We start from the raw sequence: 26,003 nt of genomic DNA on the forward strand, positions 1-26,003 counted from the left end.
CAAATTATTCGTATTAAGAAAATAAAAACAAAAGAGTTTGTGCGAAAATAAATATCCAAATAAATCTTTACCATTTTAGTTTTGGTTAATAAAAATATATCAATTGCATTGCTATTATGTAAAGCTATGTCAACGATACTCAGATCAAAGAGATCATTAATGCTTTCTATTCATTTTTCTTTGTTTTATTACTTTAAGATTTAATGAAAATAAAATTCTAAATTTTATCACGTAAAAAATGACAACCATACTTCTAATAATACTCGTCAATATTCCAACGATATTAAAACCGCGCGTTTAATAAAGACCCAACGCGAGCAAGGCTGTACGCGCGCCCGTGTCTTCCGCTTCCGTCATTCGTTTTCAACTGGCGTATGCAAAAAAATGAAAAACACATCCACGGCTATCCCGAAGCTCGTTGTGCCGTGTCCACAATAGACACGTCTTGAGAGCAGTCTCGCCAGGAAATGCCGTCACCGTGGGAGAAGGAAGACGTTTTTTTCGGGCACTCCCGCGTTTTTGTCTCCGCCGTCGGCTTGAAAGGGTTGCGTGTCGGCGGAGAAGAAGGGAGGAAAGGTGAGGGAGAGCGAGAGATGCAAGGTGAGAGAGAAGCGACCGAGACGAGACGGAAGCTGTTGAGACGTGTGGGAAACTGGCCTAGGGTATGCAAATCCGAGACTCGTGGAACGAGGATCGACAACGAGGGAAGGGGGTACTTTTGCTGCGAAAAAAAAAGCGACAACCTTCATATCGGCATTGTGCTCGCGTCCCACAGTGGACCAGTGGCACCGATCTTATGTAAATCGCCGTCGAGCGATCAAAGAGTCGCCACGTCCCTTCTCTTCCGTGTCTGCCCTACGATCTTCGACTGTCTGAAAGACTCGGGACGCTTCAGACACAAACTGTCATAATTATTATGAGGGACAATTGTGCGACAGTTTGAATGATATCTACGTATTTTTTTATCGTATATTGCAAGGTCCCTGTTCGTTAAGAAATACGTGATAACATCTGTTCATCGATTTTCATGTTTGTGGTTTGTTAATTAATATAGATGTCGCTTAACTGTTATCGCTGTGTGTATACTAATTTATTGTATTCTAATATATTAAATATTTAATGTACGGGGTATGTTTATATTGTTAATTGTCTAAAATATATTCTTGATATACCTTTATTTCAAAAATTGTGATGTTAAGGATTTAAAGGGTGGGATAATACAAACTTTTCAAGATTCATGCTTGTTCTTGATTTTCCTGATAAATCAGTTGCACGTCTACTTCCGGTTCTATACGTTCGCCAAGTTGATCGAGAACGTCAATCTGAATTTGATCTACGCTTTCGGGAGGCGTATATTCATCATCGCTAGATCTGATAAGATAAAAATATCATTGCCTTATTTGTAAGTTATCAATTATATTAATTAATTATAATAATAGTTCGTTCTACGTTAATAAAACTTCTGATATTATATAATACTACATTTACAACACCTCTCGATTATAATTCTTTCTTGTTATATATTCTTAAAAACCCAATATTATTTAAAAAGAATTTATATTCAATTACAAGCAAAGTAAATAAAAAAAAAAGAAAAAAAAATGTTAAATACAAAAATTGCTTGTTAAAAATCGCACTTTCATCTATGTCCGTTTTTCATTTTTCTATGCCATCAATTTTACTACCTTCGTCAATTTCACTTTCGTGCCAGTTTTACGTTTCTTCTCTTTTCCACTCCTACTGAATTTTGTCTCTGATCGCTTAATCGCCGTTTGGCAAACTACGAGAGAAAGTGCAGACTGTCCAGAAACGATATCCGGCGGCGTTTCCGCGTCTCTCCCGGAAACTAATGTGCTGAAGGGGGGGTTGGGAACAACGAGGGATGGAAATGTACGTCGAATAGGGTGGAATCGATTTTTTTTCAGCCTCTGCCGGAAGTTTTAGCAGAATCTCCGTGCGTTCGGCACGAGATGGCGCCAAATTACCACTTACAAAGTTCAAAGTTCATTATTTTTTCTTTACATATAAAAATAACTATGTAAAGTAAAAATAGAGAGCCCATTATATAACTCTGATACATAATTATATTAAATTATCGGAAAGATATTAATTTAAAGATGGAAAAATGTAAAAACAATATTTTTTAATGAAATATAAATGTTTCTCTCTTTTTCTTGAGTAGTATTTTACTGCAACAATTTTTGACACAATAATGTTTTCCACTTCCTATTTATTTCCTTCCACGAGCAAGATACTTTCTTCCAATTTCATAAAATCTTTAAGAATCCATTTAATCAAAATATAAAACTACGTAAATATTTGTGACTGTAATTTATCTAGAGAATTTATATTCTTAAACGTAATTTTTTTCACATTTGCATCTTGCAACGTAACAATTTTAATTTTCCATTTGTATGTTTTAATAATCGCAAAGTCAATACACTGATATGCTCGACAAATGTATCCATAAATGCACATACATACATAAATTGCGACTATATTTGTGTATTTTTAAAATAACATTCAAGCATGTGTCCAATAAAATCTGATCTGAGAAATTTGATTTGTAACAAACGTGTACGATATTTTATAACGCGAATTATTTCGTAAATCCAGCAGTAACGTCGTCGCCATTCACCTTGATGTTTAGAGAATGACGAGGCAAAGCTGAGAGTAAAAAATGTACAGGATCTGCTTTAGGAAATTAAAAGTAAGGACATCTAGCTAGGATATGCGGAAGTTGGATAGTTTGATTTTCTGCATCTCTATATGAAACCCATCTTCGCCCTTCTGGAGGGTGGGGCTTCACGATTTACCCATGATCCTGAACCCACCCCTTGGACAGCCCCGTCGTGTCACCCCTATAAGCCGCCCTTCTTCTCTATTTCGTACCCTCCCAGCATCTTCTTTCATGCCATCTGCGGCATTGCGGGCCTCGGTTTCGCGCATATAAAAACGGGACAATATAATTTCGATCGTTGAAATCATAAATTAAAACCAATTTATACAATCTTCGCGTTTAATTGTTGATATGTGTCGAGACGTTGCTAATTTAAGTCTTCCCTTTGCGCAACCTTCTAAATACAACGCAATTTTTGCACAGTTCTCTATATATCATGTACGCAATTATTTCTGATTTTGATATATCTCGTAGATTGTTTCATTGAAGAATTAAAAGGTTATTTCATAAATTTATATTTCTAAAATTATGAATGAAGTGACTTACCTAGCTATGGTGACAATTGTTGGAGGTGTAGGGAGAGCCGCCAAAAATGATCTAAATGTTCCACTGATCAAGCGATCAAGATCATTGGGTTCCGTCACGTGTTCGGGTAGACCCTGATCGTCTACAGTGAGACCTGCGGTATACACCATCATCCAATCAATATCCAAATTTGGATAGGCCAATTTTAATTCTTGAAAAAGCTGATCCACAGCCTCATATCTGAAAAATACAACGCGTTTACATGATTATTGCGAGTCGAATAATGTAGATTTGTATTTTAGCGAGATTTAAATAGCGCTTTAAATTGTAATCGCAAGTCTCATTAAGTAAATATCTTCGTTATGCATTTCGGCATATGTTTCATTCAAAATACATTCACAAAATCAAGTGTCAATTTGTCTATCCAATAAAAAAAAAATACTTTTATTGGACATCAGTTACATAAAAGACATTGTTGCAATAGAATCAACTAAATAATTTAGATTGAATAATTTTGCAAAATAATAAGTATCCGCCGAGGTTTTTAAAAAAAAAAAAGATAAATTTTCTTAATGACAAAAATAGTTTGTTTTCGAAAGAAACGATTATGGAAGTAATTTGTAAATTTTATCGTGCGCGCGCGCAATGAAGGGCCAAGGCAGACGGAGGACAAAGGTGAACGATGGAAAGTTTATAATGCCCCAACGATAGCACGTGGCAGCAAAAGTTGAGGTATTTCCTGAAGGCACGCGACGAAAGTTAACACGGCCACAAGAACGGTTCCGGGTGCCCGTAATTTGTACTCCTCCGTTCCTCCGCGAGCGCTCTTTATCTCTCTCTCTCTACCTCCCTTATGCCGCCCCCTGCTTTTACTCTTATCTGATCACAAGTTTTCCTCGTTTTCTGCAGCTGCAATTCCTGGCGCGGCACGATCGGACGATACCTTCGTTGACAAGCTGGGGCCGATCATCTGTTTTTTTTTTTTTTTTTTCCTTTTATTTAGATTACCGATAATGATATCATTGGGGATGACGATGCGGGAATCGCGATGGCAAGTCCATCGTAAACTTGTCTCATGGTGGGCAAGTTTGAATATATTGCAAAACTCGCGTGGTTATCATAATCATCGTTAGTGTTTCGTGAGTATACCGGGCGTCTCAACCGTTACCTATTTTCTCTTTACAAAGTAGAAAATTTTAATGAATTAAATTATTGAGAATTACGTTGAAAATTGAAAAACTGCGGGTGAAATATAACTATTGAAAATTTTACGAATGACAAAATTTATCGCATATTAACAAAAGAATTAAGAAAAATATTAATTGATATTCAATGGAAAGTAAAAGAAAAAAAAACTGTTCGCAAGTGTAGTGTGAGATGCAGACTTCGATAAGAGATAATCGAGGGTGTCTTTTACACAACGCAATTCGAAGCGCTGCGCGACTAACATAAATTAGTCGATCCACGCACCGGAAGGCGAGGAGACAACTTCGGTATTAATAACGGAAACGCACGCGGTCTTCCACGCTGTATCATTTCACCACCGATACACGGTATACGAACGCATAATTTTCGAATTAAGTTAAGCGGTCTCGGGTTAGGTATGATCATGGTAACCGAACGTCCGTCCATAATGGGCGTAATTGGTATGTTGAGAAGAGACGTTCTTTCCTTCCCTTCGTTCTTTCTTTTCTTTATATGATGGAACCAGGTGTACGTGGCTAGCAAGCGGCGGCGCACCTCAGTCGCTAACGCGTCAACTGTTTATAAGAGGAAACCATCGTCGGCCTTTCTCGCCCACTTTTTCCTCACTGAATATTAATTATTCTCCAGCAAGTCGCACCTGCCCTAGCCGCCTCCGGGCCGGACACACGTGAGCTCGCTTCTTCGTATCTATCACAGCGCGTGATTCTCATCGCAGATTATCCCGACAGTTGGGTAACAATGTCGGTAACGATCGATCTCGGGGGAACGAGAATGGTTTTGCATCTTCCTATGAGCCACGAATAATGCTGCAAGCGACACTTGCGGAGAAGCAGCGGATACTTCCCGAAGCCGTAAAGTTACTTAAGATAGTTTGGTACAGTATATATATACATTGTCTATATATTGTATATATATACACAACTATTGTCTAGAAATGGAAATACATTTATTTACTCTAAAATTTTATTGCGCAAAAACTCTTTTCAATATACATTTATTTACTCTAAAATTTTATTACGCAAAAACTCTTTTCAATATAAAATATCCATTTAATTAAACTTTCCTCCAAAAATCCATAAAAACGAGTATATAAGTTTTATTAACATCTTGTTTAATTCAACTAATTTCAATAATATTTAAAGTCTAAAGTCCTCTTTAAATGTTATATAAATTTATTGATTATAGACACGTACAAATAATAAAAATGTAGAATAAAAATATTACTCGTAAATTTAAAATGTACAAATAATGCAGTTGTTTTAGCAACGAAAACATTTCATTAAAAACTTGAAAAGGGTAAAGTATGATCGATGATGTTTAGGCATCGTTGATAGGTATAATTACAGATGAGTTATTGTACTCATCACCGGAATATGTAATATGTTGTAATACCACATGTTTCGTGAACATTCAATCTCGAGAGACGATTTTTCAAAATTACGTCGTTAGTGCGATCCATTAAGAATCCTGAGATTCGAGAAATCACTAGGTTCACAGCCCTATGATTCCCTTCGCGTAATTCAAATTTAATGGCTGTAATTTAGGACGCTTGAGAAATCGTGGTATTATAATCGTGGAATTGTTATCTGCGAGATGCCAGATATATTGCACCGGAAGACTTGTTAACATCGATAATTTGCTAATATAGTAGGATTTCTGCGCTTCTAATCTTAAGAAACGATTATCATAATTAATACGCAAAGTCAGAGAAAAAAATATTGGAATATTAATCAATCACTTATATATATATTTAAATTTAATATTTTATTAAAAAAAAAAAAAGAAAAAAAAAGAAAAGCATTGACAGTAAATTTGTCAAAAATTGTAACCCGTTGAAATATAGTATTTTTCGACATTATTTGTAACATTATGTACAAGTTGTGTACAAGTCATAAAACATTGGATTTTTGCGTATTGCTATCGAATATTTCATCCGCGAGATCTTGTTAAAATGAGAATTAAAAATAGAAAATCGGATGTGGTAAATCGCCGTTTGTTACGTGTATGAAATATTTTCTTTTTCGTTCTTTTTATTACTGACAACATATAGAATCGCGCGCGGCATTATCCGCGTGCTGTCACGGCAACAATTATATACGGCGGCAAAAACGATCGCGAGATCTCTCTTTTGACCCTTTTTTTTTGCACTTATTTCGGGAAGCAGATGTCACGAGACTCAAGCGTCAACGCATCCGCATCTCTATCTGTGCGATTCATATTTTTCGACGTGTGACCGACCGGTTTTGTTATTTTCCACCACTCCTATCTCGCTCTTTTTTTTTTGTTACACAAGCTACTACGTCCTCGTACAATAAGAGCAAAAGGAGCGCGAGTTGGAGAAAGAGAGAGAAACGGGAGTAACGAGGAAGGAAGCGAGATACTACTGGTCCACGCTGTCCCGACGAATGAGTTAACGGACAATGGCGGTCCACGTTGAAAAAATAAAGGAAAGAGGGACGTCGAAGGAAGGGAGGGGGCCCTCATTACGAAGGGCGCCCCCGGTGTGTTTGTCGATAAGGGGGCCTATATGCAAATGGCCGTCCGTCGCCGGGCGCGGCGGAAAGAAAAAGTTTCCCTCTCTCGCCCGCTGTCTCTCTTTTTCTCTCTTTCTATCTGTTTCGATGCGTTACTTCTCTCGGTGCAGGAATAATGCTCTCCGACAGTACACTAAAGCAGAAAAGCAGAGAAAAGGGGGAAGGGAAAAGGTAGGGAAGGTATAATGTATCGTAATCAGATGATCAATTATTAAGAGCGCGGCAAAAAAACAACGAGGGTTGACGTACGAGCGACAGGATAGGAACGTACCCGGATGCGAGGGGCCTTCGTCCTTTTCTGTCTCTGTGATCCATCTCGGGATCTCCCCGAGGCGACTGATACTCGATACGCGTTTTAAGGTTTCATTAGAGCACCGCTAAACGCGGCTTCGCGCATCGTCTTATCACGGAGAGTTCGACTTTAAAATGCGCATACGTTATTAGGAATGCATAATCGTTGAATTTATGTACGTTTCAGATGAAAAATATATAACGTCAAGTAAAAAAATGTATTCGTCTATTTTCGTGACTTCAAGAAATATCTTTTTTCTAATTTAACATTTTAGATGTATACGACGAAGTTTCAGTGTGTGACAAAATTATAATAAAAAATGAGTTATTAGAAACTCTGTAATGAAAAATTAATGTGTGTAATGTGTCAACTTTTACACGGTAATTTTTTTAATTTCTTATAAAAATGCGAAATATTATTTACCTGAATTTGACACAGAACAATTCTGAGTAAATGTTCATTCCACGAAAAGATTGCAATTATTACCTAACGATGCTGCATAATAAATGTACCGTCTTTAGGGTTCGACTTTTCTTGCGGCCTAACCGAACTTGTTTTACATGAATGTTTGTCGAGTGTTAGGAAAATGTACCGATATCGAGTTACTGATCTATAATGGATATAGACCCAGCTGCGTTCACGCGTGTGATCGAAAGTAAACATTCATTATGCGTGACTCGAAATTTCCGTTGTCTATTACCATATGCTCCGAGATGATAATAAAGCAAGGATTATTTGTATAATTGTGTAAATTACGCGTCAGTTATCGTTATTTAGTTTCCCTTGCTCAGTAATATATGAATATATATCGAATCGTGTAATAAATAATTTCGTATTGGTGTTTTTTATACACCACGCGCTTTCACGCAACGTGAAAGAATCGTGAGGAGTTTGGCTACAACTTCGACAAACAAATATTTAATTTACGTGTTAATCAAACTTTCCATTTTGCGACAAAAAAAGTAAACAGATTTATTTCACAAATTCGAAATTATTTATTACACACAACCCGATACTTTGGCTTATCATATTTAATGAGTAATTATTCTATTTTCTGTTTTAATATCTAACATATTTTCTTAAATCAGGATTTATATAACTATACAAATTGCTGGTCTAGCAGCACCCATTACTGAATACGATTGTATTGAAAGCTTGCATCGCACTGTTGGTGTCATGTGGATACCTGTCACATGACACGTGCCATTCGGAACACGATAATTTGGCGCGTACTCGCAGGTAGAACGGGATGTGTTTGGGACCGCAGCAGGTACACGTCTACATCGAGAAACGATTCTAAGGGGTCGCCTCATACCACCAATCAATAGATATTCATCCCCATCGAACGGCTCGGATGTATTGTCGATACTGGGTGCATTCAGCTGCACTGTGAGACAGGCAGGTTGCACTGTTGCCACTGATGTGTCGCGGCGGAAGTTGAAAAGACCATTGACATTGTGTCAAGCACAGGTCAATCTCTTTTCATTACGGTTTGTCTTGCACGGAATGCGTTAAAAAATATATATTACTTTCGACAAAGGAGACAACACTTTTCGATAGATCTTGAAATTAAAAAAAAATGATTTCTTTGTGCGTCTAATTAAAGCATAAATTAAAATTAAAAAAATTAATTCAATGTAAATTAATTCAATGTAAATTAATTCAATGTAATTTTGCATGATTGCTAATTTTGTAGTGTGGAGAAATTAATTTACCTTTGCAAAATTTCAATAAACACAACATTTTGTTAATTTTGTATTCTTGAAATAAAGAGAATATAATGAAAATCAAAGAAATCCACATAAGTTTCAATCAGTCATCTTTAAATTTTATAGATCTCTAAAATTATCTGGATGCGCGAGAAGTCTATATTTATTTTTCTCTTATAAATCTTAATTTATTTAAATCTTTGTGAAAAATCTAACTAAACATAAATAACGGATTTGTTCAAGAGGGAGATCGCGTAGTGGTTGGAAAATCTTCGAAGGGTTGTGTTAATTCTTTCATGAATTATCGAGTCATTTGTGCGAACGTCCGGATTCTGTGATTCCAGTCGAACCCTTCTCCACGGAGACTTCTAATTAATTAACGGTCGGATTCGCACAATTGCGAGTGCGTGCGAAGCCAAAATCAGCGGTGTTGTAACACGTTACGGCAGCGCGACAGCGGAGAGTAGAGAAAGGGAATAAGACGATGGGGGTCGGTTTCAACGTGGCGCGCCACGCTGCGCGAAAATTTGCATACGCGTTCCCGGACTTAATTAGGTTACGCGTCGAAACCGGGTCGAAGTTCACACACTTCATTAGAAATTCCGGTGGCCCATTTTGCTCAGATGTATCCTGTTCTATCCGTTGCTTTTCTTCCCAAGTTACGCCCCTTTCTCTGCACGTTTTTCTCATCGTTTTTTTATTTTCATTTAGCTTCGTGTGAGCTTTTCTTCGGTAAGAAATTATTATTATTATATAATTACTATTCTGCAAAAGTGCAATAAACTGCTATTAAACATGATGAATATAATATACTTATTAATCAATTGTAATTATCACTGTGAAATGACTTGTCATATTGTTCAGAAAAAAATATTACAAAAGAAGTATTAAAAAAGGAAAATTATTATTAAGAGAAAAAAACGTTCATCGAAAAAAGTTCTAAATCGCTTTATCGTCATCTTCGCAGAGACACAAAATGCAGTTGTTAATCGCATCTGGATATTCGGTGAGATTTCATTCACTGAAGGAACACGATACGTGGACTGATATATTCACAAGACATATTTCAGTTACATTACAGATTTACATAAAAACAGCCCCTTCTAATTATAACGCTTGCTTGTATTACTCGGGCAAGGGGAGCGATGTTGCTCTCGTAAAGGTGAAATAATCAAGTTAGCCTCTCTCTCTATGGGGCCTTATGTAAATTGGACCCTACTACTGTATCAGCATCAGCTGTCTTAAAAGAAACTTGCGACGTCAACTAGAACAGGAAGTGGAAGGTCTCACGCTGTCTGATTAATTCAATTTTTGTTAATGGAGATATTTATTACTCGTAAAAATTAAAAAGTTGCAATATTCAGAAAAGAAATAACTTTGTATCATTTCTAGAGAATTAAAATTAAAACAAAAAATGTTAAGATACTACTATATTCATAAAATTCTTAAAGGCTCATATGATTTAACTATCGATACATAAGAAAAAGCAACAAGAGCTACTGCTGGATGTTCGTGCAGAAAAACATATATTTCAAATACTCGATATATTTCAGCGGACAGTAATGAGACTAATAATTCAAGATCAACACATTTATAATTGCGCTAAGACTTTCTTAAGTATTATTGATATAAACTCATTAATTATTAAATTTGTATTTCGAACATCAATATTTTACACTGAGGATGGCCTGATATTCATGCCAAAACGTTATTATTTTGTTATTATTTGTATTTGAAATATGTTTTTCTGCACGAATATCCAGCAGTAGCTCTTGTTGCTTTTTTTAATGTATTGATATTCACTTTGTCTTTATATTTTAATTTATCTAAGGACTAGAAAATATCGAACTTTTCTCAATATCGCCCGATACGCGAGACGACCAAATAGACAAAAGTTTTAATTGGTCTATCGGGGTATAAAGTGTTCCTCATTTCCAAATTAACGATTAGCGCGACGGCACAGGCTCTTCGATCAGCGGCTCGCCTCGTAATTGCGTACAATCAGCGGTTTCTGGAGAAGCGAACGACTTAACGAACCTCCCCTTTGTCGCTTCGCGCGCTTGGTCGATTATGGCTGCAGGGCCAGACAGGCCAGCCGTAATAATAGTTTTAAAAAACTCTTGAATATTACTCACCATCGGCATGAACCTACCTATCTACCGTGATTCGTGCAAATCGCGATTTAATAGTGTCAAGGAGCGACGGTGCGCGGCGGGAGGTCGGACATTTTGCTCCTCCAGGAATTTTATCGGGAGTCGTAATCCCGTGGGGTGGCACAGGGTGGCAGTCGAGTCCTTTAATAACGTAATTAGCCCGGAGGATCTAGAATTTCTGTGGCGGATCGGGAATAAATTAATGCAATTATCCTTGTGCTCCGCGGTGGCCGTGAGTTGGCAGAACGGAAAGAGTGGAGGAATTTCTCCGCTCTTTCGCTTTTTTTTTTCTTTCGCGATACGGCGGAAGCGATTTTGTCTTCGACGTCCTGACCGGATATTTATATTTGCTCTTGCTCTCATTTTTTTTATCTTTTATGTAAAATACTTTTACGTAAAATCTACTTCACATCCAATTTTTTGCCTGCATTATTTAAGGAATTGTATTTATTGCTTCTTTCTATTAAAATAATCAAACAAAAAAGTCCTTAAAGTTTAAATAAATGAAATATTCTTCAATAAAAGAAAAAATATAATATGTTAATATGACAAATCGTCCAATTAACACATATAGTTCTCATTTTCCGCTATAAATTTCGATTCTCGAGTTCGCTCCAGGTGAGCAGCTCCGCGGCATTCGGCAGCTCGGCGGGTGGCTACTTTAATATGCTAAATATCTTGCTGTTTTCCTCTCTCAAAGTAAGCGAATGCTCACAAATAAACGATGAGCAATTACTCATCTACGGTTTTCGTTTAAGAAAATTAATGTCGCGCATATTGGATCGTACGCGAACCATAGAGATCGAAAGGTCTGATATTTTTCGCGGTTGTCGACCCGCGTTGGCGACGTGACCTCGCACGAATTATCGAGCCCGTATGTCGAGAAAGAATTCTATCGTGTACGTGCTACAAAAAAAGAAAGGAAATAAGAAGAACGCAGGGACCCCGGATATTGTCGTTCGAAGGGTCTCATCTTCCGCCGTGCTTTCGTAGTATACGGTTTAAATTCTCGGGCACGGCCGCGAATAAGTATGCAAATAACATAACAAACGAGCCAGAACCGTAACTGAATGACATCGAGGCCTCTGTACATTGCGTTCAATTTTCGATATTTCTACTTTATTCATATTTTTATCGAATTTAATCGTGTCGTCTGTTCAATGATGTCAGTGTAATAAAATTTTTAAATTAAATTATATATTTGTAACATTTTTGTTATAGATAAAATTATTATACTAGTAGCAGTAGTGTTAATATTAAATATCGCAATTAAATATGAAAAAAGTAGTTTTACAAAAAATATAAGGTAAAGAAGTTTAGCAAAGGCAGCACTTGTACAATATTTTCAACTTCTCCAATAATCTTTCGTGCTTTAAATTCATAAAATAACGAATTTTTTAAAATATAAATAATAATATTCGAGACATCACTAATCTCATTCCTGAAGGAGACGTGTTCTGATGCTCGCACAAGGAGCCCATTACGTAAGCCAGCCCCGGAACAAGAAAAAACGACACATTGTGATGTGATGTATGCGTAAGGGGTCGCGCCGTGGGACTAGAACAAAGCGTCGCGATAAAAACTGGGCATGAATCTGGGTCCCGAAAAGGAGGCAGCGAAGGGGAGGAAACCGGGCCAGTGGGGGCCTCATGCTTTCGAACCTGCTCGTATACTTTCAGTTCAGCATGCGTATTCGAACCGCGTTTCCGCTCGTTCCCTCGCTCTACTCACGTGGTATTAATTCGTAAATTTTGCGACAATCATAGTATTTTCCATAAATAGTGGAGAATGGAAAAATCGCAAAGTGTGTTACAAAGTGTTATGTGTGACATCATCAGACTGATAAAAATACAAAATTCAATATTTTTGCAAAGAGAAAAAGTGCAATCTTATATGATAACTAAGTAACAAAAATTGACATCTACAAGTGCTGAATAATAATCAATTATAAAAATGTGCGCACAAAGATATTGCTCGGGAGTGTATATCATCAATCAATTATCTATCTCTTTATTATCGATACACATTAATTGTATTTATTAATGTACAGAAAAATTTGGAAGTGCATTAGCAGATGCATTAAATGCATATATTTAGAATTTAATATTTTTTGGTGATAATCGATTTGTCAATTACTGATGTGTGAAGAACGTTATTATACCGATGACTGCATTAAATGCAAATATATGAAGCAATGGGTTTTATATGATATCGATTTCTATTTGTGAAAAGAAAAAAATAATTAAAAGTAGTTAGATTTTAACGTGTAAAAAAAAAAAGAATAAAAAACAATCAATTTTACTTGATGTATGTAATATCGTGATTAAAGACAAATAAATTATTGAAATATATATAAAAAATAAATTGTAAAAATGTGTATATACATACATGTGTATATACAGAGAGAGTTGGAAATAGTTATTCTTTTAATGAAATACGTCTTGTTCATGTTGGATATCAAACGACAACCAAGCTACAAAGAATTTTACGCACGGCGTATCCACCTGGATACGAAAAGAAGAAGACTCCCTACGAGAATATGACGGGATGGAAGAACGAGACAAGGGTGGCCGCGTATGGATTCGCTCTAGGCTGTTCCGAGGGCAAAGTCAGGACGGTTTGGAAATGATGAAAAAGCTTCTTGCGTCACTGTCAGCCGCCGCCGGTCCGTATTACTCCCCCCTGTTACTCTCTCCCCCGCCTCACAGGCCTCGTCTTTCCCCCTCATTCGCCGTGTACCGAAGAACTTGGGGCCCCGCTCTATCCATCTTAATATTATTATTTCATTCCGCGAGCTCGGTTTTCAGGACATCCTCGTCTCCCATTTCTCCTCTTTCTCTCCCGCTTCTCGACGACCTAATCGTGCGATCCGCGCGCGAGAGTTCGACCTCCCTGTTTCCTCCCCCCTGTAAAAACCGCCTTGCGCCCTTCCCCGTTCCCAGGACCGATCCACCCGCCCCCATCACCGACACCCTCCACCTTCCGGAGCACCATCACTTACGGATCAATAGGGTATGGAAGATAAACGCACCTACAGGGGATCTATACGGGGGGTGGAGAGGACGCGCCAGCGCGGGTGGGACAACGATGGAAAGGGAAAAAGGAAGAGCAAAATGGTATCCACGCGGAAGTCCCGGTGTCTCGTGTCAACGAGATACGGGGAATTTTTTTTACCGTGGATGCGATTCCTTGTCGGAATCGTAGCGCGCAGCACTGCCTTTGAGAAATCGTCTGACAGCAGACAAGATAATGAACAGAATCGATCAGCGCGATTAATAAAAGAATTACACACAAATATTAATAACAGAAAGATAATAAAATTATTTTCGTTTCTTTTGTAAATATATTTTGAAAAAAGACGAGATAAAATTTGCAAACATTGCTTGTTTCGATCAATTTTGCGACAATTTCTATAAAGTGTATTACGTAAAATGACAAAATCTCAATAAAATACACATAAAGTTTTCTATAATTTTAAGTTTCGTTCCGATAGAAATAATAAATTTTGTTAATATCGCGGGAAACAATTTGATAGATCGAAGCATATAAATCATGGAATGTGGGGCTTATAAATAATAACCCGTCGCGTTGCAAATCTTGCAATCTGCCGCACCATTGAAAGTATCTTGCACACGGTAACGAAGAGGAGGCGTTATTCAACATCATTTCTTTTATCGATAAACGAGATGAAGCCCGGAGTTCTTTCCTCGAAGGAGGAAATCGTTAGGAGAGCGACATGCAAATTCGTTCGAAACTTTCGCCCACCTCCGGCTCTAGTACCCTCTAGGCAAGAAAAGCGGGACACGGTGGGTCGCGGGAGGCGGCGGATGCGACCCTCTCGAAGAAGACGAAGAGCCGAAGGAGAAAGAGGAACAAGAGATGGAAGAAGGCGGGTGTTTTCTGTTCCTGGCTCTTGGCGATTTATGCGCCCGAAATCGCGCGCCCCCGCTGGAAATGAAACGTCGCGAGGAAAAAGGGTAGAAAAAGGGAATGACGGCGGCGGGGGAGAGGCCGGATGGTGGCGCGTGAAGACGAGCGAGCGGTGGATTTTCTACGTGAGATGCTTTCGCATGACCTCGTTGCCGCGAGAAAAGTCGAGAATACTGGCTGGAATCCGAGAGGAGGCTGGAATGCCGCTCCGGAGAGTTTCGATGATGCCGAAGCGAAGATCGAAACAAAGACGGTTCGCCGGTGCGGGCTTTAAACTCTTTTTAACCAGTAAGCCACAGTACGTAACAATTGATTGATATAACTTTCTTTTTATATTGGGCAGATGGTCCAATCGATTCCGTAGCAAATGGACTAACAGCGGATTATTCGATAGATTTATCGCAGATATCAATTGTTCTCATTAATTTTATAGCATGTCATGTTATTAAAAAAACTTTGCAACTCTCGAATATCGATTCTTCTCCTTCCTTATTGAATTATATCTGCACTATAAGACGCTATATCTTATATATATGTCGAAATATAAAGTTATACTTGTTCCTTACAGTTTACAACTCTTATGAGCTTGTTACTAGCATATTATTTAATGCATATTATATATATTAAAAGTTTCCAATCTTTTTTCTCGGTACTATATAACGAATTACAGGTATAAAGTAACGACACCTTTCATTACCTTATTTTCCGGGGGTTATATCGAAACCGACAAAGACCGAACCCACGGACCTTTCACGTAATCGCGCCAATAACTTCGCTACAATTTCGCCGATAAATGCGCCGGGGAGCCGCGTTGCGGTTTCGATCTTCCGACGTGGCGGCCGGCGCGGGTCATTTTTCAAGCCCCGCGAATTTTTATCGCGTCGCGACGCATCCGGCCGCACGCCATATTTTCCCGGCTACCCGATAGATTCTAAACCGGCGCGGAGAAATATTGTCGTAAAAAAGAGGCGAAATAAAATTAAAGCGAGGCACGCAACACCGGTCCGCCCGGTTTCCGATCGCTGCGATCGCTGTACACCGCGCTACGTCCATTGTCCCCCTTCATCTCATTCTCTTTCTCTCTTTTTCTTTTTCTCTCGTCCTCCTCGCCACCTCCCTTTAATCGGCCGCGTGCCGCCGGCGGAGGGGCGGTATGGCAATATGCGAAGCGAGCCAAGCCCGTTTAATATCGCAGATCGAGGCACAAATGAATATTCATTAAACACATTTTTCCGATTTTAATTACATCCCCTAAGCGGATCTGGCCTGGGCTTACGCAGCACTTCTCTCGTTCTCCTTCGTTTTTACCCCCTCTGTCTCTCCTTTCCACCTTTCCTTCTGTCACTTTCTCTTTTCCTCGGCGAGCCTGCTTCGCTGCCCCCCGCAAATCCCGCCGTACTTTCTCCGCTTCTCTCTCTCTCTCCAAGGTCCGCGCGCTTTTTAATGAAATCCCCACGGTATAGCGGCAACGAACGCCATTATTAATATCACCGGTCTATCTTTGAGCACAATAAAGAATTACTTTGTTATTAATTCCAATGTCCGGTCCCCTTGCCTCTCTTCCGTCACTCCGGCCGCAACGTTCGCGTCGCTGTCGTCGTACGAAATTGCTGTGTGGTGGTATATCGTGTTGAAATACTTGTTTCGCTTCGACGAAACGCTTCCGATGATACAACGCTGTCGAAATTTAATTTAGGCGCACGACAGAATTTTCCCGCTCACGATGTCGCGCACGCACTCGCCGTTTGAAGTTTAATTTCGCTCCGGTTTTTTGTGCGTCATCGTTTAAACACACGCGAATGATATGCGGCAATGTTTGCAGTATGATATAGATAGAGTGTTGGTTAAAAAATCAGAGATTATTTGACGAGAAAAAAAAAAACAGATGCTAAAGCTCATTCATATCTTGCATTTAGCGTTAAATGTGTTGTTGCGGGAACTTTATTGTGATCTGAAAGAAGATAAGAACCAGTAAAATTTCTTTTTTCCTTCAACTCGGACATTTTTTAACATTTTAAAAAATTTATAGAAATTCACAAATAGAAGTGAAGGACTCCAGAGAGAGAGAAAGTTGACAAAATTCATAATTAATTTATCAAAATGTACGCAGTTCCCGACGTACATTCTTAAATCTTGGTAAGCGAGAGCGATGCGGTTCTCAAAACGTCTTGTTGAACAGCCATACAGACCTCTTTCGACCCCCGCCCGGCTCTTTCGCTCTCTTTTTCCCTCCTTCTCTCCTTCTCTCTTTCTCTCTTCTCTGCCCCAGACACCCCCGAATTTTTCTTTGTGCCTTCCCCCGTGCGTCCTCACCCTCGTCGCGAATCGCGCACACATGACGCGATGGCGAACGGCGAACGAAGGACGCATGCGCCCGACGTAATATTTTTTTCTTCTTTTACGGTATCCCCACCCTATTCCGTCTCTTGTAAGGCGAGGGGTGGCTTGGTGGCCGGGTACGGGTCGGTGAAGTAAGGGTGTTGCTACGGGCAACGCTAACGAGCTCCATGAGCGTCGTCAGATAGAGCAACACACCACTATGGTATCCTCGTGCCACCCCCTTTCCTGCCTCCGCACACCCACGTTGGTTCCTTCGACGCTACGACAAACCTCATAGAAAGTTGGTTATGCATAAATATGACCGCTTATGTAATTATCGGAGGCTGTATGATCAAAAACAAGACGTTGAGAGATCATCAGTGCGTATTTTTGAACGATTCAAAGATCGTTCTCTGATTCTTCTATCTGAACCGTGAATTCTTTTAAATAAGAGTTTTATTTAATAATTGTTGCATAATGCATAGTCAACCTGTATTATAAAAAGGTTTTTTTGTTCATAGTTAAAAGCATTTTTAGTTATTTTTCAATTGTTAAATTCATGTAAACATTATGAAACGACATTAAATAAATAAATGTTTTATTATTTTAGCGTTATCAAATTACAGACGTGGATATTTATACCAATTTCACGAAACTCATAAAAAATAATGCTATTTAATCGTAATTTTATTTTTAGGAAAGAGATGTTGACGTTTATTAGACAAAATTAAAATTGTAAAGATGTAAAATTTTCTTTCGAAAATTAATTCGAAAGTTAAGGAAAGAACGATTTTTACTTCTGGGAAGATTGTTAGGATGAGGATCACGCGGTTAGGGATGAATCAACGAGGGTTTGTCGACCACGACGGACCGCGGGAGGGTTGCTGCCGGAGTGGGAAGGCAATTACGTAATCAAGTAATTAGTCCCTGACCTCAGATAACAGATTTCCTCGTAGTATTCAACCGTCCCGATTCTCTCCGTAATCTTCTCCAAGTTCCTTTATCTTTGAATACCAAAGTATTTAATTCATCTTTAATAACAACTTAAAGTGTATGCATGCAAGCATTTCAACAATTTGAAGAATCATTTAATAACGACAAATAATCCGATACAATCGTGTGATATATAAATTCCAGATAATTTGTGTGTAATTTATCTGATTATATCACGCATCATCTTTTAAATTTAATATAAAATATAATCTAAATTTATATATATTGAGATTTATATAAAAAATAAAAATTTTGCATTATTGCCATCTTTTATATACTTAAAGCGTTTTATAAATATGTAATTTTTGCGCGGCATGCAGGAAACATTGCGGGCGTTTCTTACTGACTGAAGATTTACGAGAGCGAGGGTAGCGTTATGGGTGGCGAACTGACATCGGTGAAGGCAGTCAGAAGAGACCGGTAAACCTTACTTATTGCTATATATTTTAATATAACGATGCTATAAGAACGTCCCTCCCTGCCATAACGTTTATTTCGATGCCATCCTCTCTCGTCCGTCTCCGTAATCCCTTTGCGGTTTCGCATTAATATTCTACGTGCAATGTACAAGCTGCCACGCGTGTACTAGTGTACGTTCGTGATATACAAAACACCTGCGGCGAGATCAATTTTATTTGAAACTTACGTGATCCCGCAAGGATCATCGAACACGGACGAAAAGATATTCACATCATACCGCTCATTTCCTAATTGTTTAATTTAAATTATTTTTTAATGCTACGAAAAATATAAATATACGATAATGCTTTGATCAGAAATGTTAAAAAATGACTACAAAATATGCGTGCAAAAACGTGGATTAATCAGCGGAAGCTAAAAATTGTCGAAATGTTTTATAAACTTTCAGATGCTAAACAATATCTCATTATTTAATCCTCGTGATACTTTTTCTACTACCATTTTTTTCTATAAGGTATATCCGTTCGAGACGAGAGCCTGGGAGTAAAGTCAGAAGCCAGAGAGGAGCGAGGAGTCGCGAAGAATGATCAACGAAACGTGAAACGAGTCACAGGCGACGGGGTGTTCTCACGATTATTGTCCATCGCACAAAGAACGCTCTTTTTTCATTCCTTTCCGCTTCTTTCTTTCTATATCAGTCAGCTCCTCTCACCGCTCTCATCTTGATGGGTAATGCCGGCTTGGATATAATAATGACCCCGTGCAAGATACAATACGATATTTTCTTTTGCTAAATTATCAGCGCGCTACTCTCTCAAGCTTCTGTTTCGCTCCACTTAAAAAACTAGTGGCTTTTTCTTATTTCTCCTGCGGCTGTTTTGTCTTTCCTCGCATTTATCGTACCGCTTTGTTAAATGTCTGCCTGGGATATAGATATTATTACGCATTTCAATGTCGTTTGGATTAAATTTCTTAAGGAATAAGATACCTTGAAATAATTCAAGCAACAGATAGCTTTTTTTCATGTAGCAATCTATTTTGCACAATTTTTAAATATATAATTCTTCTTACTTTTCTACAGCCTTGCAAATATAAACATGTGTGCGGCCACGTAGAAAAGTAAAATCGTCACTGTACGTTGAATTCTGCAATAATTCCTTGCTTGCGAGCAAATATTCGTAGTTTATAAAATATTAAATGTAAAAAGAAGTCTTCAAGGAAATACGCTCGACAGCCCGCAATAATGATAGGATCAATGACGGGAATTCTGATGACCGAACGCTAACGCGCGTCGGGGACGATAAGAAAATTCCCATCGCCGTAATATTCGCCGGATCTCAGTTTATTTTCGCAGGCGGGCGACGGCTAAAGCAATTCGCGCGGAAGCTGGAGACACAAACAATCTGGCGCGCTCGCGAATGATAAATGTTTTCGTTTCGCGGCACTACCGAAGTGTAGTGCTTTTAAATCCAATTCCCATAATGCTCGCCTGCTCCGTCCCTCCATTCGGACTATCCCGATGTTCCTCACTCCTTGTCTAACCAATGAGGGAAATCGGGGGAGGAGGGGGGGGGAGAGGGGAGTTGAAGGGAAATGGTTGAGGGCACGCGAGAGAGTGCGAGATTCGCCGCAAGCGCGTCCAAACAAACGCAGACCGAGGGATTTGGAATGCCTCACGTTCTGAGGGATTTCCTAAACGCGCGCGCACGGCTCGTCGTTGTCTCATTTCCTCGGCGCGCACCGCAGGTTCTTTTCTCGAAAAAAAGATATCGAGATTGCACGCGTATGCAAAGTGAGGACCCTTTTCCAGTCGCATCGCCGACGATTGAAACGCGCCGGAACACTCTTCCCACCTTGCGCCGGAGTAATATTGGGGTTCCTCACCTCCAAATGGATGAGTCGTTCCATTATTGGGCGAGAGGATCAGAAAGAGAGATATTTACATTTTATACGAGTATTCGATGAATATTTTAAAAGTGAGTAGTAGTGATTTTATGTTGCTAAATTATTGTAACGCTCTTTGGATTTTTCCAAGATTTTTTGTAAAATCTTTACGTATAATAAAAATTCTAAATGTAAAAAATATTAATCCAATATATATATATATTCTTATGAAATATCTGCTGATTTCTGTAATAGCTGATTATTCGTGATACAGTTCTTGTTGTTCTTTAGTTTCCGAAGAATCCTTTTGCACCACTAACAGAGACCTTTCGTACAACACAGATCATTTGCAATAGAATACGCGCACATACGAAAAGAGTCACGCCGCGAAATAATTCCCTATGCCAGCTTATTGATCAGATCACAAGTCGTTGGAACACGCTACCCAATTCCGACCACCACACCCACGGCCTACCCTTCAGGAACGGGGCATTTTTATTCGTGCAGTCTCACCCTCGTCGCTCCTTCCATCTCGCCTCACCTCGCCACACTCCCCTCCCCCACATCGCCCCTTGAGGGGACATCAGAATGGTAAAGTCGCGAGAGCGCCATTTTTTATTTCACCTACGTCGAGGAATAGTAGCATGCGGAATCATTAATAATAGGCTGTGGTAGTTCCTACGAGGATTAACGTGAAAGAGGAAGAGAGAGAACCGCATTTATTTCATAGCGCGCCTGGATCGTTTTCCCGGGAGAAAAAAGGTTTATGTATGAGGATCTTTGGAAGATTAGCGATCACGTGGCGAAGTGATAAATTTAATACAAATTAGCTACGAGCATCACGATTACGGGGTTTGGTCTGGCTATATAACTTCGCTCAATATTTATTACTATAGAGCAGAGCTGAAATAAATTTATAAAGAGACTTATATTTCAAAAATAAATATAAATCTGGCATGTTGATATATTCAACATTTTGTTGTTGCAAAATCGTACAATTGTGTATAAATCTGTACAACTGTATATAAAATAAAAAAAGTAATTTATTAAAAAATAATTCGTATCTGCTAATTGAAAACATGCATTGAACTAATAAAAAAAAAACGAATAAAACAGATCTGTAAATTTTGTTAAATCGTCGTCTACGAAATTTGCAAAGTTGAAATTCGGCGGGTCACGATTTCTGGTAAACCAAAGAATATCGGACATTTTGTGTATGTATATATTTACAACATATAAATCCTCTCCATGCCTTTCTCTCCTCCCATTTATTCAAGCAGTCCTTGGGCTCAGTCCCCGCTCGAGGGTGGATTCACTGCTGCTGCATCGAAGAAAGAGGACTTTCGGTGTTTCGCCGGAGAAGGCTGAAGCGAGGAATGGCGAAGAAGGACGGAGAGTGACTAGTGGGGGTTGGTTAAATAAGGAACAGAAATAAATAGGAAGGGAAGAAAAGAGCTCGTTAGGGGGTCTCCGCGAGTTTCCGAGTACCCAACTACCCAACCAAACCCTCCTGCTTCCCGTCCCGCTCTCCTCGCCACTCCTTGCTGCTTCTGATTCATCTCTTTTCGTTTTGCGCACGTACAACGCCATGCTTCTGCATCGCGACTTCTCGTGTATCTCACGACATGTCTGCTTGCTCGTGATAGAATTGATTAAAGGCGGTCGCGGAGCGTATCTATAACTTGCGTCGTTATATCATATAAAATGTATTGGAAGCTGCGTGCTTTCTTTGAATCATAAATATTATGAGTAAAACTTTAATGAGAGATGTCAATAACTTTAGCATTATAATTATCAAAACAAGAAGAGACTCGAGCTTTATATTTCAAAGGCGTATTTGAAAATTTATTTATATTTTATATTAAAAAAGTAGAAAAAATTATATTTTAAATCAAATTTTTTGATACTTTATATCAGAGATGGGAATTAGTTGCAACTTTCGGCTCGATTTTCTGATTGACGCCTCCTGCCCCCTCCTTGCCGCTCGCATGCTAGCAACGAGTCGTCAAACGCGCTAATAACGCGCGTAATTAAGATGCGCGATATTCAGCCTCAGGAATGTCCATATCACAAATGCAACAAGATAATAAATATGAGATAAATATAGATTTCCACATCACCTGTGAGGTACTATTGTTGAAGAACGCGTCAATAATAGTACCTCAGGGGCGGATTTCCCATTAGGCTGGACAGGCTATAGCCTAGGGCGGCAGATTTTAGAGGGCGGCAAATTTTTAATTTTTAAATTAAAAAAAAAATTTATTAACACTCGATTTATATTCGAAATACATTCTGATTTTCATTAAAATAATCATAATATAAATATGTTCGTGATCATTACTGGTAAAGAGCGTATAAAGTGCTATTTTTTCCGGCGTTTTCGGCGAAATTTATTTCCCGTTTTTCTCCTCCAATTCTCAACCAATTTTACTGAAATTTTTTCTTTGAGTTTTTTTAATATTAAAAATTTTTTTACGTTCTTTACATTTCTGGCTTTATATGCTCGGGGTAATATTAAATATCATAGAAAAAATGTCAACAAAATCGATTGACAATTGGAGAAGAAAATTGAAAACGCGCGCGCGCGAGAGAGAATGTGTTATTTATTATTATTCAAAGAATCCTATATATAAGATACCTGTTTCCTATTTTATTATCTATTTCTTATTTAATTAATAAAAAAATTCCCCCTTGCTCCACTGTCATTAAAGGGCGGCAAATTTGATTCAGCCTAGGAGCGGCAGAAACCGAAATCCGTCCCTGTAGTATCTCATAGGTGATGTGGAAATCTATTGTTCCATATTTATTATTTTGTTGCATTTGTGACATGGACATTCCTGAGGCTGAGTATCACGCATCTTAGTTACGGGCGTTGTTAGCGCGTTTGGCGACTCGTTGCTAGCATGCGAGCGGCAAGGAGGGAAAGGTAGGCGTCAATCAGAAAATCGAGCCGACAGTTGCAACTAATTCCTATCTCTGCTTTATATCATATTATAAATACATATTCAAGAGAAAAAGGAAGATTAGTGATACAGCTTCGTTTACACGAATATCATCAATGCTTTCACTAACATTGACGCTTCGTTAAAGACGCAAATGGACCGCTATTAAGGATAAAAGTTTTTCCATTGAGTGTGTCCTTTCTTCTCACAGAACTGCCGAAAACGCGACGCGGTAATCGCTACTGACTGTATTAAATATTAACGGGTTAATTTCTCGCAAGACAGTCGGCCCGCCCCGTGGCCGAAGGGCGGGCAACCCTTTCACCGAGAAAGGAAGGAAGGAAGGAAGCAAGATCGTCACTCGATGAAGGGTCGACCAGGTTCTGTCAAGGGCTTTCGCCGGCGAGTTTAACGGGGTTTTCTGGTCGCGTCGGTCCCCGGTTTGGAGCAGGCAGGTGGACGGGAGGTTAGATGGGAGAACGGGGGAACAGGGGGGGCGTTTTAGCGAGTTACGAGCAATTGCCCACCGCCATTCTGCGCCATCGCTTCGTTCTTTAACCGGCCGGCCCTCTCTGCCCATCGCTGGGACCCCTTTCTACCTCCTTGCACGAAGGGTAGCGCTTGATAGGAACAGGGAAAATTGCGTGATTAACCGAAACCGTCTCCTGGGCTCATCAACACGCTTCTGCGACCACGAGAATCGGCCTGCCTCCGAGCTATATGGCCACCATTCTGAAAGACCGCGGGAGAGATCTCTTTCGAGATGCTTCGTCTCTCTTTCGTCCGTGTCCTCCGGCGCGGTCCCGCCGGCTGGTCGTCCGTAAATCGTCCAATCGTCGTCGGCGGACCGCACATCGTGTTCTTGGTTTTATTGTCGGCGACGTAACCTATCGGCAGACCACTGAAGATTGTTGTGGGATTAAGGGGCTGCTGGACTACTGTGCCCGTATAATGTCGGAGCGCGGTGTAAATAACACGGTCCATTGGCTGAATTGGTCATATACGGCGTATCTCAGATACTTCGCACATTCTTTCGTAACGATCAATTTTTCTACGATTATGGAGTTAATTTTCTCTTAGCAAAAAAAAAAGAAAAAAATACTTGCGTGTCTTTTTCACAAATTTAACAAATTTCACAGATTGATGTTGATTATATTGATACTCGTAAATAAAAATTATTAAATGCGAAAATAAAACTATATAAAAACAAGATGTAGTATTTCTTTGTAGAAGAAAAAAGTATTTCGTCTGAAATTTGGTTTTAATCCGGAAATGATTATCTAGGAATGAAGATATCGATTGCATTCATTTTTATGCTTTCTTTCTTTATTCCACTTAAATCTGACGAGGATCGAATTATCTGGCAGTCGCGAAATTACGTGAGCAGCAGAATCAGCGTAAGCAGCGAAACGATAGACGAAGCTTAATATGGATAATCCGCGGTTGATTGGCTCAATTAAAGGCGTCCGGGCGAATCCAGACGATTCGCGAACGAATTCCTGCTTTGTATTTAGAAACGACTTAAAAAAGATATTTGAAGATATTGTTTGTATGGCGTGTATTATTTCATACGCGCTATTTCTACGAGATATCGCCGGAAGAATAAATGGTTATTTCAAGAGATAATCGGAAATGGGGTTTCCGGAAATAGTTATTTCAAGAAAGTATAATTAATTTCCATGTCAGAGAAATAGTTATCCATTTAATGTCTACAGCGTATATATCTATGTACGTATTCAACAATTTTGCGGGAATTAATAAAAGCTAAAGCAAAGTCATCCAATCAAATTCGCTGTACATTTTCACCCCATGAGATAAAATATTATCCAGAGTGACGTTACTGCAAAAAGCATTCAACTGAAAAATGGATATCTTCCATTTAAAATATACGTACTAGAGGAAAAAATAACAGAATAGATTTTTAAGATCCTCAAATTAATTTTATCGCGTGTAAAGTGTTGTTTAAAAAGAAAAACAGGACATTCGAAACAAAAATTTATCAGCCGGTAGTTGAGAACGTAACTAACGAGCTCTGATACGACAATCTCGATTTTTAAGGCAAAACCCGTTGGTATTTTTGTTTCCCTTTGTATTTTTCGCGTTTTCCTACCGAGATACAGTCTAATAGCTCTGTCACTATCTCGCTTTGTAATCAGAGGATGGCAGTACGACTTCGTGCTACCGTTCTGACATATTCTGGCGACATCAATATTCAACAATAGTGAGCATGCAGTACAAATATCCTAGCAAAAAGAGAGATTGCAAATGTAAAACATAAAAAGACAAAAAAGAATTGTAATTTTTGTATGCTTCTTGTCACTTCTTAAAAAAAATATGACTGCATTTGGATGTTAAAAAAATGTTTAAAGTAAAACTTTCAATATATATATATATATATATATATATATATATATTT

The 26,003-nt window shown here is 38.8% G+C and overlaps 1 protein-coding gene across 1 annotated transcript in view; it reads right to left on the minus strand.

Moving 5' to 3' along the window:
• Positions 1–1,156: 1,156 nt before the first annotated feature.
• Positions 1,157–26,003, minus strand: part of MESR6 (misexpression suppressor of ras 6) — a 528,133-nt gene continuing 503,286 nt past the window's right edge. Inside the window, exons 7-8 of the mRNA XM_012369941.2 lie at positions 3,227–3,445; positions 1,157–1,371 (exon numbers count right to left, since the gene is read on the minus strand). Of these exons, the coding sequence (XP_012225364.1) occupies positions 1,236–1,371; positions 3,227–3,445 (355 nt within the window). The 3' untranslated portion in view covers positions 1,157–1,235. The remainder of the gene's footprint in view (positions 1,372–3,226; positions 3,446–26,003) is intronic.

The sequence above is a fragment of the Linepithema humile genome, chromosome 2 (genome assembly GCF_040581485.1).
Source record: "Linepithema humile isolate Giens D197 chromosome 2, Lhum_UNIL_v1.0, whole genome shotgun sequence".
Lineage (NCBI taxonomy): Eukaryota > Metazoa > Arthropoda > Insecta > Hymenoptera > Formicidae > Linepithema > Linepithema humile.